The sequence below is a fragment of the Heliconius melpomene genome, chromosome 6 (assembly GCF_056956725.1).
Source record: "Heliconius melpomene rosina isolate 202511_hmr_F chromosome 6, ASM5695672v1, whole genome shotgun sequence".
Taxonomy (NCBI): domain Eukaryota; kingdom Metazoa; phylum Arthropoda; class Insecta; order Lepidoptera; family Nymphalidae; genus Heliconius; species Heliconius melpomene.
In genome coordinates, this window is record NC_140394.1 from 12,136,970 (window position 1) to 12,155,473 (window position 18,504).

The 18,504-nt window shown below is 34.7% G+C and overlaps 2 protein-coding genes across 4 annotated transcripts; both read right to left on the reverse strand.

Moving 5' to 3' along the window:
- Positions 1-66: 66 nt before the first annotated feature.
- LOC146538547 (L-dopachrome tautomerase yellow-f-like) lies at positions 67-9,339 on the reverse strand. 2 transcript variants are annotated; one of them, XM_085186615.1, is made up of 12 exons: positions 9,235-9,339; positions 7,432-7,564; positions 5,995-6,096; positions 5,837-5,890; positions 5,557-5,655; positions 4,772-4,945; positions 3,070-3,186; positions 2,217-2,390; positions 1,532-1,710; positions 1,268-1,451; positions 829-931; positions 67-458 (listed from the first exon to the last, which is right to left on the reverse strand). In XM_085186615.1, the coding sequence occupies exons 2-12, from the start codon at positions 7,556-7,558 to the stop codon at positions 407-409; spliced, it is 1,365 nt and encodes a 454-aa protein (XP_085042741.1). In that variant the 5' UTR covers positions 7,559-7,564; positions 9,235-9,339; the 3' UTR covers positions 67-406. The 2 variants fall into 2 exon arrangements, with proteins under 2 accessions (XP_085042741.1, XP_085042742.1); XM_085186616.1 differs by having other exon boundaries at positions 1,268-1,447; positions 1,528-1,710.
- A 1,248-nt stretch (positions 9,340-10,587) lies between these two features.
- On the reverse strand, positions 10,588-15,781 carry LOC146538548 (L-dopachrome tautomerase yellow-f-like). 2 transcript variants are annotated; one of them, XM_085186951.1, is made up of 9 exons: positions 15,621-15,781; positions 14,689-14,847; positions 14,220-14,378; positions 13,268-13,384; positions 12,855-13,031; positions 12,228-12,385; positions 11,689-11,887; positions 11,267-11,369; positions 10,588-11,156 (listed from the first exon to the last, which is right to left on the reverse strand). In XM_085186951.1, the coding sequence occupies exons 1-9, from the start codon at positions 15,736-15,738 to the stop codon at positions 11,108-11,110; spliced, it is 1,239 nt and encodes a 412-aa protein (XP_085043077.1). In that variant the 5' UTR covers positions 15,739-15,781; the 3' UTR covers positions 10,588-11,107. The 2 variants fall into 2 exon arrangements, with proteins under 2 accessions (XP_085043077.1, XP_085043078.1); XM_085186952.1 differs by having other exon boundaries at positions 11,689-11,878; positions 15,621-15,780.
- Positions 15,782-18,504: the final 2,723 nt, after the last annotated feature.

Genomic DNA, 18,504 nt, shown 5'->3' on the forward strand with positions numbered 1-18,504 from the left:
TTTTTATTTAAATTTGTATTTTCATTTCATGACGCAATTTGTGGAACAGAGACACAAGTGTGTGACTGGAAACGTGACTGATTGTAGGTTCCATTCCCACTCTAGGAAATGAAATATTTATTTGAGTTATATTTAGATTTGTTCGCTCTGGTGTCGAGGGAAAGCACGACGTTGAATCCCGCCGCTCCACACAATGCCTCCAGAATTCAGTAGCAAATGGGGAATGGAATGTCTTAACACTTTCCCTCTGCCTACTCTGCTGAAAGCGGGATACAATGTAAAGCTGATTTTATTTCATAATAGATAAGGAAAGATAATCAATATTTTAAAGTGATGCATTAATAACTTATGATATTAAATACATAAATTCATATATTTGTTCATGATTTTCTCATGTTCATGTTCTTTAGTAGTATGTTGAACAGACTGTCCCAGATATCAGGTCTCGTACTTTACCCCTGCAAAGTGCAATGTATAGAGAAATATATATTTATATGTATTTACATAGAATAACAAAATACCTAATAATATGTATTACATTAAATATCTTTATATTGTACTGTATTCTTCATATAGCAGGATAGACAAAGGGAACCTAGTGTTAAGATGCTCTATTCCACACGCACCGTCTATTTTTCAAGGCACTGAGGTATAAGTGGCGAAACTCAACGCCGCGTTTTGTCTTCTTACCAGATCGGGGGAACTGAACCCACAACTGTCGCACATGTGCCACTGCTCCACAACTAGCTTCAATATTATCCAATACGAATAATGCACATACCTACAAAATACATAAATGAAAAAAAAGAAATTATAATACTTAAGTACCTGTAAACATAGAAATTATACTCGTTCTTATTCAATCTTGAATAACTGAATCTTGGTAGAGTATTTACCATTACCCATACTTCGTCGTCAGTTACATGGAGATCTGGAAAATATATGTCATAAAATATTAAGAAAATAAATGAACAGCTACACGCTGTATACTGTACATATCAGGTAAGGGAGAGGGAACCTACTTGTTTTAAACCCGTTTTAATACAACTAGGTTCCCTTTCATATCACTCTCCGCCCAACTTTGCAAGACATTACGTGTTCTTTGGCGAAACTCAGCGCATTGTTTTATCTTAGCCAGAATGAGGAAGTGAAAATAGTCCTTTTCCCCGTATGGGAATTGAACCTACCACCGTCACTTTTACAGTCACAGTTACAGTTTGTTTTTATTGTTTTGAGTTGTACTTTGACTGTAATAATATAAGTTTACCTGAAGGATAACTCAATTTCCTTGTGTCCTGTGCCAGTATTCCAATATTACTAGGCTGTAACGGTAAGTCAGTATTCCAACACGACAAGGCATCACGGCCGATGTCGGCGTAGAATATGACGCGAGTATTGGGATCGAATCCGTGCATAGTTGATTGGGCATGGGAACCGCGGTCGCCTACTATCTGTAATTTAATAACAATTACCTAAGTCCTGCCTTAATATAGATACAAAAATAAGACATACCTACAAAAATGGCACTTACAGAGTAAAAAGTGTAGTAATTACTTCTAGACATAATAGTATTATTTTTCAAAACACAAGAGGACACGGAGAACTCTTGGGTGCTGATCATCGGGTGGAAGTAGGCTGTTCTGCAACCGTCTGGTCCAGGTTCTGTGAGGGTTATGCTGAAGACACCATCGTTCCATTGAAAGGATTGCTCTGAAAATATTAGAGGCCTTAATAGTTTAACTTAATGTGATAAAAAAACAAAGCGACTTTTTGGAGGCATTGCATGTTGAGTAGCGGAGCTCAACGCCGCGCTATGCCTGGACAAGAGCGGAGAAATGGAAATATACATTTAAATAAATATTTCATTTACTCAAATGGGGATCGAACACACAACCTGCTGCGTTTACAGTCGCACTTTGTGCCCCTGCGTGCTGTGCCACGACTGGCCTCAGTAAGTTATTCTGAAACTCGTCAGTTATACCTATGGCTTAGGTGATAATGTAATAATGTGGTATAATTGAGCTTGTCTGATGATAGAGCCAGTATATGAAAGTGGAACTCTTCAGAGGTTACGAGTATACTACTCGAGTTTAAGCTCATATAATTTAAAACTCCGAACACATTCTGTATCCCTTGTGTGCAGTAGCACTTGGTGTGTTTTTTAGATATAGTTTTTTTCATAAAAAAAATACATTGAATTATTACAAAAAAGTTACCTGCTATATACAAATTAGAAGCTGTAGGATTGAAATGGAAATACACGTGGCTATGTCTCCAACTATCATGTCTTCTAAGAGAATATACTATTATACCAAATGTGGTGATATCTGGTATATATGCGTACGCGTCATCACAACCTTCACCTATGTCGATAGTTATTGAGGCTAAACCTGAGAAAAAATATATAAGTATAAAAACAATTGTTAACTTAGCAGGGTAGGTTGAGGAAATTTAATCATACGCTGTACGGGTTTCCAATCTCTTGGATAAACCAAAGAAGGAAAACGGGCAGTCATGGCACAAGGACACAAGCGCGCGATTGTAAAGGCGACAGGTTGTGGGTTTCACTCCCACATAGGAAATGAAATATTTATTTTCTGGCTCTGGTACCATGGTGAAGCGTAAAGTTGAGTTCCATTACTCAATTCGTGAAGTTCAATTCCATTACTCGCAATATATATTTCCGTTCCTCACTTTCCACTGAAAGATTCCCAGGTCCCTTCTGCCTACCATGCTTTGTGCGGGATACCAAATAAAAAATAATTCAAACTTGACAAACAAACAAAAGAAAAACAAACTTGGCACACCTAAAATAAAAAGAAAATGGCCTCGTTAATTCGACTGGGAGCACACCTAGATAAGGCTTTAGTTATGTGATCATGTCCTTTGTTCTTAGTGTCTCAACGTAGAATCGAGACATTCCGTTTCTCACGTATCACGCTAGTTTTGAGTTTTGATACTAAATTGAGTTGTTATTAAATTGAGGAAATGAGAATAATTCATTCCCCTGAGTATGAATCGAATCCACAACCATCACGACGGCTCGATTAAAGACATCAATAAAAATACCTGTAGGAGTATTAGCCGTTGGAATATCTGAAGACTTCAAGGGATATCTTAATATTTGCTTATGCCTGTTCAAATCAAATATGACGATAGCTGGTTGCTGCACTTGTTGAGGGTTACCTGTTAAGAAAACGCGTTTACATACAAACATATCCATACCTATATTATAAATTCGAAAGTAACTCTGTCTGTCTGTCTGTCTTTTAGGCAATCAGGACCAAACCGCTAATTTAATTGTGATAAAATACTCATATAGAGATACTTGAGGGCCCCGGGATGAACATAGGATACTTTTTTTTCTCATATTTGTAATATTTTCGATATATACCAATAAATTAAAATAATTAATTTGACAAGCAATTTATTCCGCCATGTTAATAACAATCGTCGCTACGCGTTGCTAAGCAACGGCTTGCAAAGTTTGTTGTTTTAAGAAAACGTCACCCAAAGTGAGTTTGCTTAATGCATACATGGCGCGCGCCGATATAGATTTGTATACATTAACAAAAATTAGATGATTTCTATAATTTGATATTCATCCTTATGAAAATAAATATAATAGTCACTTTTAGCATTTCATCTAGATGGAAATTATAGTTTACTGTATAACATTCTAATAAACAAGATGTCACTGATTCCAAATGACCTAGCCTATGAGTGGTATAGTATGAGTATGACCGACGCGAACGGGCAGATGACTTTGATGATTTTGTAAATTTTTATATATTTTCGAATTACTATTATTTTTTATGTAATTATTTGCTGCTTATAATTAATTTATCTCAGTTCGGTTACCTATACAGATGTTATACACTTAAAATATCGTAATTTTAATCATTTGGGATTTTATTTAATATTGTTCGCAAAAATTAATAATTATTTAATACACAAAAATACTTTATACTTTTTCTAATACTAAGAATTTCCTTTAGTTACTTTTACTTCTTTTGTTTGTTTATTTTGGTTACTCAGATATTTTTTCTAATAATAAATCTCTACTTATTATTATTTTTTAACTTATTTTAATTATTTAGGCTTATATTTTCGCGGGCGTAGCCGCGTCCGGGCCCACTAGTATTTTATATATTTCTATATGCACATTATCTTATACATTGACCTTGGTGGTAAATCCTTATAAAGCCCAAGGCTGTCTGTCTTAATATGACTTTGAATAATATATGTATGTCTTTTCATTGTTCCTTTAAAGTAATACCTATAATTTTAAATTATCAGAACATCAGATCTAAGGATAAGGATTAGAAGCTTAGACTTTAACCCTTGAAGCGTCGTGTCGCTTTAAACGTCCAGTTTTTACAAAAAATTAATAAATTTTTATTTCATTTTATCTCAATCCAGTTCAATTCAAACGTATTAAGATAATACATTTTAAGTTTCACTCTACGAGTATATCCTGAATATAGAAGGCAGAGGGAATATATAGTGTTACGACACTATGCACCACGCACCGCCCAAGTTTCTAGACAGTGCGTCAGTTAATTTCCAATGTCTTAAAAAAATGAAGAAAGCGTGAAAAACGCAAAGTTTTAACTCAAAGCCTAAATAGACACTGGCCTAGTTTAGACACTGCGTTCCTCACGCTTAACAGTGTGGGCGTATAGTGATCCTGTGGCAACCCTGCTATACAGGAAAAGGCGTAAAACTGTTTTTTTGTAAACATCAACCCTAGCCTATTTAGGATTCGTACCTGGTATCTCCATTAAACCCGTGTCAACCATCCACAGTCTGCCACATTTGTCCGCGCGAGTTCTGTACACTGATGTTAGAGCACGTGACTCCCAGATGCTGGGGTAAGGTCTTAGTGCTGGAGATTTTGTATGAACTTCCTTTAAATCTATATAATTTAGTGTTGATAATATACCTGTGGAGATAGAGATACCAATGAATATACTAAAAACAGTTTCCCAGATTCACGCCGTATCCCGCACACAGCAGGGTAGCAGACGGAATCTAGTGTTAAAACACTCCGTTTCCCATTCCGCCGAATTATAAAAATATGAGTAGGTACGAAGAAAATTTCCTACAAAAGAACATAAGAATATACCTAATACTTAAATTATTATGGAAGTCGGTAACTTATTTATTTTTATCTTTATTTAATTAATGATTAAATATACAAATATACATAGATATATATTTAAAAATCTGACATTACTAAACTAAATCCTGAAATTGTTAATCTCTATTATTTTTAAAGTGATATCACTTATGAAGCGTACGACCTAACTCTTTAAATACGTTTTCTAAATGAGGAAATTGGTAATGCATAAATAAGTATATTTCAGAAAAATACTGTTACTGTCATTTCAAATTAAACTTATATTTGTCAATTTTTATAAGCTGTGATTCCATTGAGAACTACAAGTATAAAATTTGTAGAGAACCCTCGGTGGATGCATCCGACTCGTACTTGACCGGTTTTTATTTTAAACTTAATTAATAAATACGGAGACAGTAAAGAGGGGGACTTACCATATCGCCTCCTGGGGACAGTGATAAATAACATATCGTCAACTTTCTCTACTCCCATAGGAATATTGTTATATTGTACAAAAAACCTGCCAGCTTCATCTGAAATTTTTATATAACATAAGAAAACACACACACTCGCTTGAATAAATTAAAACAACGTATTAAAAATTGGAAAGAAATTGAGGAATGGAATTAGGTTAACACTAGGTTCCCTCTGCCTACTCTTCTGTATGTCGTTCTGGGATATGGTATAAAAAAATAAACGTATATAAAATCTTACCATTGGGATTCGGTATGTTCTGATCGTTTGGTCCTGAATCATCATTTGGGGGTCCTATAAATAAATATATATTTTTAATTTCCTTTCTTATTCTTGATGATTGATGATTGGTAAACTGATCACCTTTTTTAATTTAGTCATTAAATCAATCAACTTACTGGAATTCCACCCTTTATCTTCGACATCATCAGTCTCAAAGATGATCTGATCATCACTTCTTTTGTCGGCGCCGGTTGGTGTACCAAACCTATCGTGTAGAACTGTAACAAGGATATTTTTTTAGCAGCCGTATGTTAAGTATTGTGTAGCTGCTGTAAACATAGTGTTAAGAAACTGTGTTCCTCATGTTTTGCATAATTCTGGAGACATTGCGTGGTGAGTACCGACTAGAGAGAAAAGAGAAACTCAACACCGCGTTTTGCCTCGTGACCAGCGAAGAAAAGAAGAAAATATTAAATCAAACCCTGTGTATACTTAATTTTCTCAAGTTTTAGAAGCTTCTTCTTGTTGACCTACATCCATGCAATTGGTACGGAACCTTCGGTGGGCGAGCCATACTCGCACTCGCCCGGTTTTTTTCATTTTAAAATTAGTTCATACATTTTTTTTTAGTTTTTTGGCAGACTTTGTCTTGGTTCGGAAACATATATATGTTTGTAGAACTTTTATATTTTTATTTAAGATTTCCCCTTTATCTTGTACCCCGAAGTTAACTCGCAACCGTCGCGTGTTCTACTGCGCAGCAGGTCAAGTCCTTATTTAGATTTAGGTCAGTGCAGCTTTAAATCAAGTATCTCTGTCGTCGATAACGTATTAATGTAGTCACATGATATCTTTAAATAGACCAATATAATAATAATGCAATATAAGCTGTATCCCATACAAAGCAGAGTAGGCAGGAGAGCCTAGTGTTTAGACACTCCGCTCTCCACTAACCGCACAATTTTTGACACTGCATGTTTAGAGGCGGAATCGAAATACTTTATTCCTGGGAATCGAAATCGAACCTACCACCGTCACGCTTACAGTGAGATGCTGCGCCACGGAGGCTTGAATATATTATTATGAAGATTCAATATTTTAGTATAGTATAGGTCAATCAAAGGACGTTTAAATCACGATTTCTTCTTAGAAATTGAAAAACAAATATGTGTAATTCACTATGATTTAAAACTACAACTTACGGATGATAATTTACGTAATAACGTCATATTTCTTTGGACAAAAAATTGCAAACTTTTGTGAATTTATCACAGAATTTATCACTCTAAGATTTTTTTACAATATACACAAAGAAATTAATTGAAAAAGGTTAACACTAAGTTCAACTACGCGCTTTGGCGAGGAAATGAAAATATTTAATATTTAATTCCACCGTGTGGGAATCGAACCCACAACCTATCGATTTTACAGTCGTATGTTTGTGCCCCTGCGTCACAACTGGCCTCAAGGCCTCAGCCTTTACATTGGCCTACTTTGCTATACGGGAAAAAGCGTAAAGACTATAAATTAATAAAAATGTCAATAAATTCGAACCTGTACCTCCTCTATACTAAAATAGTAATATCTGCATACGAGTACCCAAGAAAACTTACGTAAGTGTCCATTCACATCATAAGTTAGCTGCTTCCAAGCGAAAACTTCTTGAAATCTTCCAAGACTTCCCTCTTGTGAAGCAATACTCCACTTTGCGGAGAATATGAATAATAACCAAAGTAGCATTTTCAACTGTAAGCAAATATTATTTAATTTTGAGCGATTATATGATACATTCTCATGGGCATATCTAGATATTTTCTGGGGGCCTAGCTTTAGCTTTGAAAAGATATTATGTCCGTGTAAATGTTGTGTTTTTTAATTGTTCGGGGCAATTTTTTTATTAGTTAAATTTCTGGACTGGACACCACCACTGGTGGGTGGGCAGGGCGCACCCGGCCCCCCATTTTCTTACGCCCATGTACATTTTAAGTGTGGGAGGTTACAATGACACGATTTACTTGATGTACGTGATTTTATAATTCAAACTAGGAGTTCCTGAGATTAGCGCGTTCAACTAAATAAACAGCTTAGCTATATAATATCAGTATGTGTTTTTAGATAATTAATAAAAAGAACCTGCTTAATGCTATTTCATGCATAGCGGGGCAGGCTTATGAAACCTAATGAAAAGTCATTTCGCTCCTCACTTTCCGTTCAATATTAAAGGCATTGCGTTTTGAGTGGCGGAACTTAACGCCGCGTAGCAACCCAATTCTTATCAGAAAATCAAATAAGTGTTAAAACATAAATCCTTATTTGAACAACACTCAAATAAATTCGAGGTCAGTAGTTTTCCATAGGTTTTCGAAACTTTGTTTACTGTAAAATAATATATAATATCCGCCTTTAAGTAACTGTAAATATTAGTTTTACCATTGCATACTTTTCTATAATAATAAGAAATAAATAAAATCTTAAAGGACGATATTCACAATATGTGGAAGAAGAAGAGCATTTATTGATAAGTTTTTTAGCTTCACGCTTCATATAGGAGAGTAGGTTGAGGACCTAGTATTGTACCCCCATCCCCACACTGGGTGTGAGTGTTGGAACTCTGCAATTTGTCGTGTTACAGTCAGCCTCTGTGACTTCGCCACGATGGCTTAATTTCTTATCAGCTTCACGCTGCGTCCCGCACATATAGAGTAGGCAGAGGGAATCCGGGAACCTAGCGTTAAAACCCTCTGTTCCCATTAAGGCACTACCATTCCCCACTTTCCGCCGAATTATGGAGGCATTGGGTGGAGTGGCGGAATACAATTCCGCGTTGTGCTCCCGTTACCAGGACGAGGAAAACAAAATATTATTTTTTTCTTTCCTCTAAGTGTAAATCAAATTTGCTCTTTTACTTAATTTTTATAATAGTTTAAAATTCGTGCGTTTTCATATTTACGTGACATGAATAACAAAAAATATGCTTATTTTAGCTAAATAAATAAATCGCTTATTAGAAAAAAAAGTTAAACGAATTTCAAACTATTATATTATCATATTAATCGCCACCCGCAGCTTATCTTGCGGTGATTTTACGACGTAGAACAGAAAATCCCGTTTTTCCCGTTCCCGTAAGAGTTTCGAGTCCCCCCCCTCAGTGCTTCAGTGTTGAGTGGCAGAACTCAACGCCGCGCTTTGCCTCGAAACCAGAGCGAAGGAATGGAAATATAAACGTAAACAAATATTTCACTTCCTCGGGTGGGAATCGAAACCACAACCGTCGCGTTACAGTCACACCCTTGTGCCGCTGCGCCAAGACGGCCTCAATTTCTTCAAATTCAAGGCCTCAAAGCCTGATGATTTTTTAATTTAATTTTTTAATTTTAATATCTTATAGAACTCTCTGTTCTTATTTTTTAACTTACCACAAAAAAATTTGAAACTAAAAATAAAATAAAACACTGTTACGTACAATATCTCAATCACTACTAGCGTTAGAAGATTCACTAGTCAAGTACACATTAGATGTTAGAACCTACTAAGCAACAAAAGTGGTATAACTATAAAATGTATGTTAATTTTTTTTGTTTTTAAAAATTTAACGATGCATCCCGTACAAAAGACAGTGGGCAAAGAGAACCTGGGAACCTAACATTAAGACATACCGTTATCCGTTAAGACGTTTTCGTTCTCCATTTTCAGTCAAATTTATGAGCCATGTTGAGTTTCGTACTTAACCGCCGCACTTTGTTATTTCATTTTCTCGAGTGGGAATCGAACCCTATGACTACCCTACGACTAGACTCTAAATGAAAATATAACAAATATTATACTAGACTAGCGGCCCGCCCGCGGCTTCGCCTGCGTGAACTACGTTATTATTAATTTCTTACTCCATGAGTACCTACGTCCTATAAGTGACGTCCACGCAAAATTTGAGACTCCTAGCATTTGTAGTAACGAAGTTTCATAAAAAAAAATTTCAACCCCAAAAACAACCCCTTAGAAGTCGAATATTACAAATTTCCGTCTTAGCGAGCACCTACCTCCTATAAGTAACTCCTATGTAAAATTTGAGATTCCTAGCACATGTAGTTTCTGAGATTTCGTGATGAGTGAGTGACCTTTCGATTTTATATATATAGATGACTTATATCACTTCTAATGAGGCTTATTTACTTATATAATATGGGTATTTACTTTATACGTATGCAATTGAGTTTACGTTATAATGTCGGGGGTCATAGGTTCATCCTGGTTGATATTTTTGCATTTTCTCTGTATATAGGTAAAAATAGTTCATTGTTTGGTTGAGCAACATTTACTCTAGATTTTTTATTAAAATTAGATGTGTGGCCAGATTTTTTTCTTATAAAATTCTTTTCAAGACAAACGTAGTTGTAGTATGACCTCAAAAATAAATAATTCATAGTTTTCCTTATCGATTACATCATAACATTAGCTTCTCTTAGAAGCCTCTTTTCTAAGAAATTATTTTTCAAAGTTACGACGCCTTTTTTGTAAAAGAAATATTGTAACCATTAATTCCTTAAGTAGATCCTTAAGTTATATAATCTATTTTCCATCAAAATTTTCGAGATATTCCATATTGAGTGGCGGCGCTCAACGCCACGCTTTGTCTTTGTTACTAAAGCAAGGAAATAAAAATATTTCATTCCCACAAGTGGAAATTGAATCCAAAACTGATGCGCTTATAGTCGGACGCTTTGCTGCTGCACCACATATGAAAAGGATAAGTAAAAATAAAAATTGTCAACTAATTATTATATATTTTTTTATTTGTCATTAAATGTAAATTAAATTATAACTATAGTTTTTTATATTTATAACCAGGTCATTTGTAACTATTTAACTTTCTAATAAAATTTAAGAAACTAGACTAAGAGACCACTTGTAATATTTGCATTCATTATGCATGGCAGTAACTCGTAGCTTAGGTGAGAATATAATAATATGGTGTGATCGAGCTGGTCTGAAGATGGAGCCGGAATCTGAATGGTTAAACTCTTCAGAAGTTCCTTGTAGGCCACTCGACTCGTATTTTAATAACAAAAAAAGCAAACGTCCATAATACCTATATATATTTTATAATTTCATACAGTATCAATAATTTAGTATGGTGAGCAGTGGGAACCTAGGGTTAACCAGTCCTGAATGCTAAATGTCGTGCTCTGCTTTGTCTTATTGCTAAGAGAGAATAATAATGAAAATTACTCATTATTGAAATTATACTTGGGTATTTAAAGGAAATTGTTTTATATAGATTTATTTTCTTCTTTACTGTTTTCTTCTACATGAAGTCTTCAACAACTTATTAATGCTGATTCTGAAATTAAGTAATTGAACGTAAAATAGAATATTTTAATTTAAGAGAGTGGTAAAGAGCAGCAACATAAAGTACAAATATAAGCAGAAGGCGAGTAAAGTAGTTGTTACCTGTGTATAAAGAAATTGTTCTCATTTAAATTAAACTTCGAATAAACGAATATTGGCATTTTGTTCACAAGCACCCATATGTAGTCACCGATTACTTTCAAATCTAAAAAAAAAAGAGATTTTAGTTAAGTACATTAAAAAATAATAAATTGGCAGAAAATACGTAACGATTCCACGAGGGCGCAGTCTCATATCAAATCTTTTCATCGATAACTATTATCTCTACTAGTCTATACTAATTTCATAAAGATGAAAAGTTTGTTTGGTTGAACGTGGTTCGATCCAGATCTATCTCATAAAATATGCTGTTAGAGTGTGTCATGTGTCATACGTCTCAGAACTGTTACTTATTTCAATTTGACCATTTAAAAGTTTAGTAGGAAATTAACAAATATAAAAACAAAAATAAAGAACATTTGTACCTGAAATATAAACTAACTTCTCATGGTCCTGCAAAGCTATTTCCACATTTTCGGGCGCCATTTTATCGTCCACTCTCCAACATAAGATGGCGTCTTGGGCGACATTACCAAAGAACAATGTTCTAGAACCAGGATGATAGTCGTGTGAACCACTTTGTGTGTTTCGTCCTTTAATGCCTAACGTTTTGAACTGCAAGTGCTAAATATTCTAAATAATGTTTGAGAGGCGAACTATAAGAAATATTATAGTACTAGCTGTTGCAAGCAACTTAACGTAAAATTACGCATTTCCCGTTTTCATAGGAATCTTGGAAAATCAGTGCAATTTGTTCTCCCTTGCTCTCTCTAAGGAACCTGTTCCGACTGTGGTCGCACTCACAGCGTCAGACTGTAAACACAACAGTTGGGTTCGATCCCAATGGCAAGGAATAAACTATTTTTATTTTTCGTCCTGGTAAGGAAGACAAAGTGAAGCAGAGAGTTTTAATACACTGTTGTAGGCGGGGTATAATGTAAAGTAAAAAAAATGTACACATTACCTGATCAATATTAATCGTTCCAGATTTCAAATATTTGGTATTTACAGAAAATTCTTGGATAGAGGCCAGAGGGTGGTAGTATAAAGTTCTATCGCCACTATAATTTGGTTCCGACAGAGCTATACTGAACAAGCCATCTTTCCAAGGTATAGTGTATCCTACAAAATTTAAATTTAATATAAAAATAACTTACTCTACTAAACTAAGTTGTGGGTTCGATCCTCACAAGGGTAAAAATTGTAATTAATATTATAATTATATTAATTTTCTGTGCTCTGGTGAGCAGCGTTAAATTCCGCCATTCAACATGTAATGTCCCGAAGATTGACGATAGTGGGGACCTAAAAGAAATTTCACGCTTTTTGTTTTGTTTAGCTTCACCTTGAATTCAATCCAATCCACAATCGTAGTATGAAGTGGGAATCATGCGGTAAGACGCTCGGTTCCTCATGTACCTTCTAAATTTTCGAGACAGTTGAATAAAATAAAGTAAATAAAGTAAAATTATCTCAAATATGTACCAGGTACCTATATGTATGTACCTATATCAAAAGGTTATCAAATTGTGAAAAGGCCATCAGTTACAAACGTTTGTATAGTCAATTTATAATGCTTTTAATTAAATACCTGCTACAGTGAAATTTAAAGAACTTTCATCATGGACAAAAGTAGAGTGATTTATTCTGAAACTCTCCTTTCTCCTCAAGGAAAATACAATCATCCCCTCTGTCGCCAAATCATTGATATATGCGTATGCATCGTCGCAATTATGTTCTGTAACATCGACGGCTATAGATGTTAAACCTGAAAAATAAAGATTTTTTCGTTTTACTTTCGATTTGAGAATGGTGCAGCAATCACTACGGTCTCTGAACACTTCTCTTGCACCACTGTCATCAATTCTCGATGTTCAATCGTAGTCTCCTTCTACCTTTTAATTGTGTTTCATTTTTTTTCGGACTAGTATATATATTTTATTCTCTGCCTTCCCGCTATTTATGAGAGACAGCGTGAACTTATTTTTTTTTATATAAACATACCTCCCGGAGTCCTTTCATTAATAAGATCACTGGCATTTAATTCATAATATAATATTTGTTTGTGTGAGTGTAAATCGTATATAACAATCGCTGGTTGCTTTACTTGTGTTCTGTTTCCTGAAAAAAACAAAAAAACTATTTATTATGTATAGATAAAACTTTTCCGTCAATGAGTGAAAATTGAGAGTGAAAAAATTCTGAGGGTAACGGGAAAAAACTAGTTTTTTTATTCTACGTCTTTAGTAATAAGTTGTAGGTATGGTTGTGCTAGTAACCATTGATATAAACACAAAGATATTACTCAATGTTTTGAATTTGACTACATCTGTACTACTATTTATTATGGAGAGTTCGTTCGGTTGATCGAACTTCAGGAACTACTGGTTAGATAGTTTCGCCACTTAACTAGCAATGCCTCCAGAATTCGGCGGAAGGTGGGGAAGTGAAGGTGTGGAAGGTGGGGAAGTGAAGGTGTGGAAGGTGGGGAAGTGTCTTAAGACTGGGTTCCCTCTGCCTACCCTGCGGTGTATGGGATACAGCGTGAAGCTTATGGTTCATTTATCGACGAAGGCTACACACAAACAGGTCAGAGTAACCTCGAGCACGGTGAATAAGTCATGTGTGACCACAGTAACCTATGTATATAATTCTATTAGATCTCTGTTGGGAAGATTCAATAATAAACTCAACGCTTTTTACAAGCTATTACCTATAGCTTTCCCTTTAAGAATCAATAGAGTTTATTTCCATCTATTCTCGGCAGAACTGTTTTCTAAGCCGGCGGTTTGTTTATTTAACGATTCAAAACTTGTTTTTGTTTTAAATTTATTATTAAACTTAAATTTATATAAAAAATAAATATTTTAATTTTTAAAGTTGGTTATTAACCCAAAAATCGACGTCGATGTGTTATATTCTTAAATAAAATAAAAAAAATATACATTATACATACCAGGCACTTCTAACAATCCAGTGTCAACCATCCAAAGCCGTCCACAGACATCTATCCTGGGACGGTACACAGATGTTACATTTTCACTTCCCGGATAACGTTTTAGATGTGGAGATTTGTTATGAGACAGTTCCACATAGTTTAATGTTGAAGGAATTCCTGAAAGTATTACATTTTTTTTAGCTTAATGTGTTATCCCGCACAAGGTTGGGAAGAAAGACGGAATCTGGAAACCTAATGTTAGGATACTACGTTCCCATACCCCCAAAGAATTACACGTAGTCAAACAAAACTATTTTTTTTCGACACCCTTTCTCTCTCTTTTTCCCGATTATAGCAGGCCAGAGAGAAGAGAGAAGATTTAATGTCGAGTCAAAGTGTCCTCCTTCTCTTTCCGTCAAATTTGGAGATATTGAGTGTTGAGTGGCGGAGCTCAACGTGGTATATAGAAGGTAGAAGGGCAACTTACCATATCGTCGTCTCGGAACGGTGACAAACACTAGGTCTTTATAAACCTCAAAGCCAATTGGTATATTGTTATATTGTATGAAAAATTTCTCCCAGTCTTCTAATTCCTGCTCGAAATGGACGCCATCGAATGTTTTCTTGTAATCTGCATCCTTTTTGTCTATAAATATATAACAACATATTATATTAATCTAGTTATTAGTTGGTTGCCCTAAACTTCAAGCAAACGAAGTTAATGTCAATCAGTAACAGAAGAAATAGTATAATGTAATTGCTTTAATTTCTCCGCCCTGAAAACAAGACAGAACGCTGCGTTAAATTCCGTCACTCAGCACGCAATGTCTTAAAAATTAGACGGAAAGTAAGGAACGGAATGCCTTAACAGTAGGTTCTCTATTCCTACCCCATTAAATAGAATACAGCCAGGAAGTAAAACTTTTAAAATCCACATTTGAAGTCGGTCCCAAATTGGGTTTTTAGCTTCTGTTCCATGTGAGTAGTAATTTGATAACTACTCGGTACTTAGTGTTTTTTGTCTCAACTGGCGACGACCCGAAAAAAAATATCTTTAAGATTAACATTGAAACGAATAGTGATCAAAACAACATAAACAATATTAAATATTTATATTTTTCCTTAACTTCACGCTGTATCCCGCACATAGCAAGGTAGGCAGTTGTAAAACACTCCGTTCCCAACTTTCCACACCGCACAGTTTTCGAGATATTGCATGTTGTGTGGTGGAACTTAACGCCGCACTTTTCCTTGTTATAAGGGGTAGGAAATGAAAATCTTTCTCTCGAATGGCAATCAAACCCCCAATACAAATTATATAATAATTAACACATAAATATTTGTAATGTATAAATTATAATACAAATTCTAATTTATACATAAAAAAACATGCAACATATTTATTTACCTAATACTTACATAAAAAATCATCCAGTTCATAGGTAATTTGTTTCCAAGATAACACTTCATCCAAATTGGAATACCCATAACAGTATATAAATAGATTTAAAAATATAATAAAATAAAGAAATTTCATTTTAGATAACGTGTATTCACTTTAACAGTCTGTATATAACTAACAGGTTTTATAACGTAACAATCTACATAAGTATAATGAGGCCGTCGTAGCGCAGTGGCAAGCGTGCAACTGTAAACGCGATGGTAGTGGGTTCTCTTCCGATCCGGGGACATTAATTATTTAACATCATTCATTCACATTCTTTTCCTCGCTCTGGTATCAAGGCTAAGAATGGTGTTAATTTCCGCCGAGAGTGAAGAACGGAATTGTCTTAATAGAGAGCGGAGTGTCTTCTAGGTTCCCAGGTTCCCCTGCGTACTCTGCTACGTATATGATACAGCGTGACACAAAAAAAAAACTATAAATTGACTGACCTACCCTGACTGATCAAGGCACAGCCCAAACCATTGAATCTAAAGCCTTGAAATTTTCCAAATAGCTTCTTTGTAGAGTATAAATGAGCATCGATAAAGGAATATTGGAAAATCCATGTCTAATGGAGTAAAAGAGGGGATCAAAGTTTTAATGAAATAATCGTATTTTCAAAGAATATAAAGTTTAATTTCTTATTTACTAAAAAGAACAATGTTTTTAAATATGTTATGGAGATTGCAATGTAGATTAGGTGTTTAATATCTCTCGTAAACTAAGCGGGCAAAACCGCAATCTGGGAGTTAATCTAAATAAAATATTATTATTCCCTGGCCTAGGTGGATATTAATTTGTAAATCAACTATAATATTTACGAGACCTCGTTTTCTATGCGTCACGTGCGATATAAATAATGATTATTTCCTTATATTTAATCACCTTCACGCTGTATCCTGCACACAGTAGGGTAGGCAAAGGGATCTTAGTGTTAAGGCACTCCGTTCCCCGTTTTTCAGAGCTCAACGCCGGTCTTTTTGCCTTGGAGCAAGAGCGAAGAAATGAAAATCTTAAGAAATAATAATTGACTTTTGAGTTTAATTGAATTTAATCCCTCGAGTGTACCCGCGTCTGTTGAAAACCAAAAAATGTAAGAAAATATTCTTATATTTTTTCCTTTCTTATGTTACTTAATTCTCTTCATGAAGTAAAGGAAGTATATAATAAGGAAGTGAATCACTTAAAGGTTAATACCTAATATGATATTTTTACAACTGTTATTTACTCATATAATTAAAATTAAAGTGTCTGTCTGCCTGTATGGCTGTTTATATGTTTGTCGAGGTTAATCTACGGAATAGTTTAACCGATTTTAATGGGACATTCACTGGTGGTTAGATGTGATTGTGTAACATCATATAGGCTTTTACCAGAGAGAAGAGAGAGAAGAAGAGAGAAGATTTTTACCAGACACGAGTGCCTAGTTCCCAGATAGATATGAAATAAAAAAAACGTTCTTCTATTAAATAGCCACGGCAATTACGGCGAGCATAAACTAATAAAATCCTAAAATGTTAACAATTCCAATTAATTTAGTTCGGTTTCCTCTGCCTATCTTTCTATTTGCGGGATGAAACGTGAACCTAAAAAAATTAAAAAGATACAATGATTCCAACAGTATTTTAGAGACCTGGCAACCGAGTATTCTCCGTTAAGATACTCCGTTCCCATTCAGACACAGAGTTCCGTTCCCAACTTTCTACTAAATTCTGGAAGCATTGCGTGTTGACCGCACATTGCCTCGACAGTCGTTACAACAGCAACAACATTTAATTTCCTTGAGTGGGAAACGAACCCACAATCTGTCGCATTCACGGCCTATAACACTAGTAAATAAACAAAAACACTGATTATAGTGTTTCTTTGAAACAGTTTACTTTATTATTGCTGAGAAATTCATTGTTTACAGCTATAAATAACGAATTGATATGTAGCTGGGTTATTCTATATGTTTTTACTAATATATATGTTAATCTATACACATCTATAAACAAAAAAATAATTGTTTTATATTTTTGGATTATTACTTTATGTCCAAAATTTTGTTTGATTGTTATTATTTCTTGCTCACGGCGTTGAGTTCTGCCACTCAACACGCAATGCTTACAGAATTCGGCAGAAGGTGGGGATCGGAGTGTCTTAACTTGGTTCCCTCTGTCTACCTTGCTGTGTGCGGGATACAACGTGAAGCTGATTTTAATTTCTTGCACTACAAATTCATGGTCCGTACCTATATTTATATTTAAGTATATTTAAATAATCCGTTTTCCATTTAGCAGTAATTTAACAAATATTATTATTATAAATAAACAAACAGCATAAAAACATTTTAGAATAACCACATTTAGATTACATTCCAAGTATCACTATAGTTCATAATAAGGCAAATAAGCGATTAATTACTATAAATATAATACGTAAATAATTAAAAAATAAAACAGGATACACATTTTTTTAGGATCACGCTGCATCCCGCACATAGCAGGCTACGGAGAGGGTCCCTCGTAATATTCGAGACATAGCTTATTGATTGGCAGAATTCAACGCGCTATGTCTTGTTACCAGAGCGAGGGAATGATAATAATTACTTCATTCGAGTGAGAATCGAACCCACAAAAGACGCTGTGCCACTGCACCACGACGACCTCATAGGTCAGGGAGGAATTGGAAATCAGAATAATTTTGCTCTAGTTTTTTTCTCTTACAGGCATGAGTAAAAAAATACTTTAATCAACTCTTTAATGGGGTTATGCAATACAAACAAGTTTAATATAAAGATGTGATTACAATTGATTATTATTTTGGAAAAAACATCTAAGTATTCATTTATAGTGAGGGCAGCTGTACGTTTGCAAC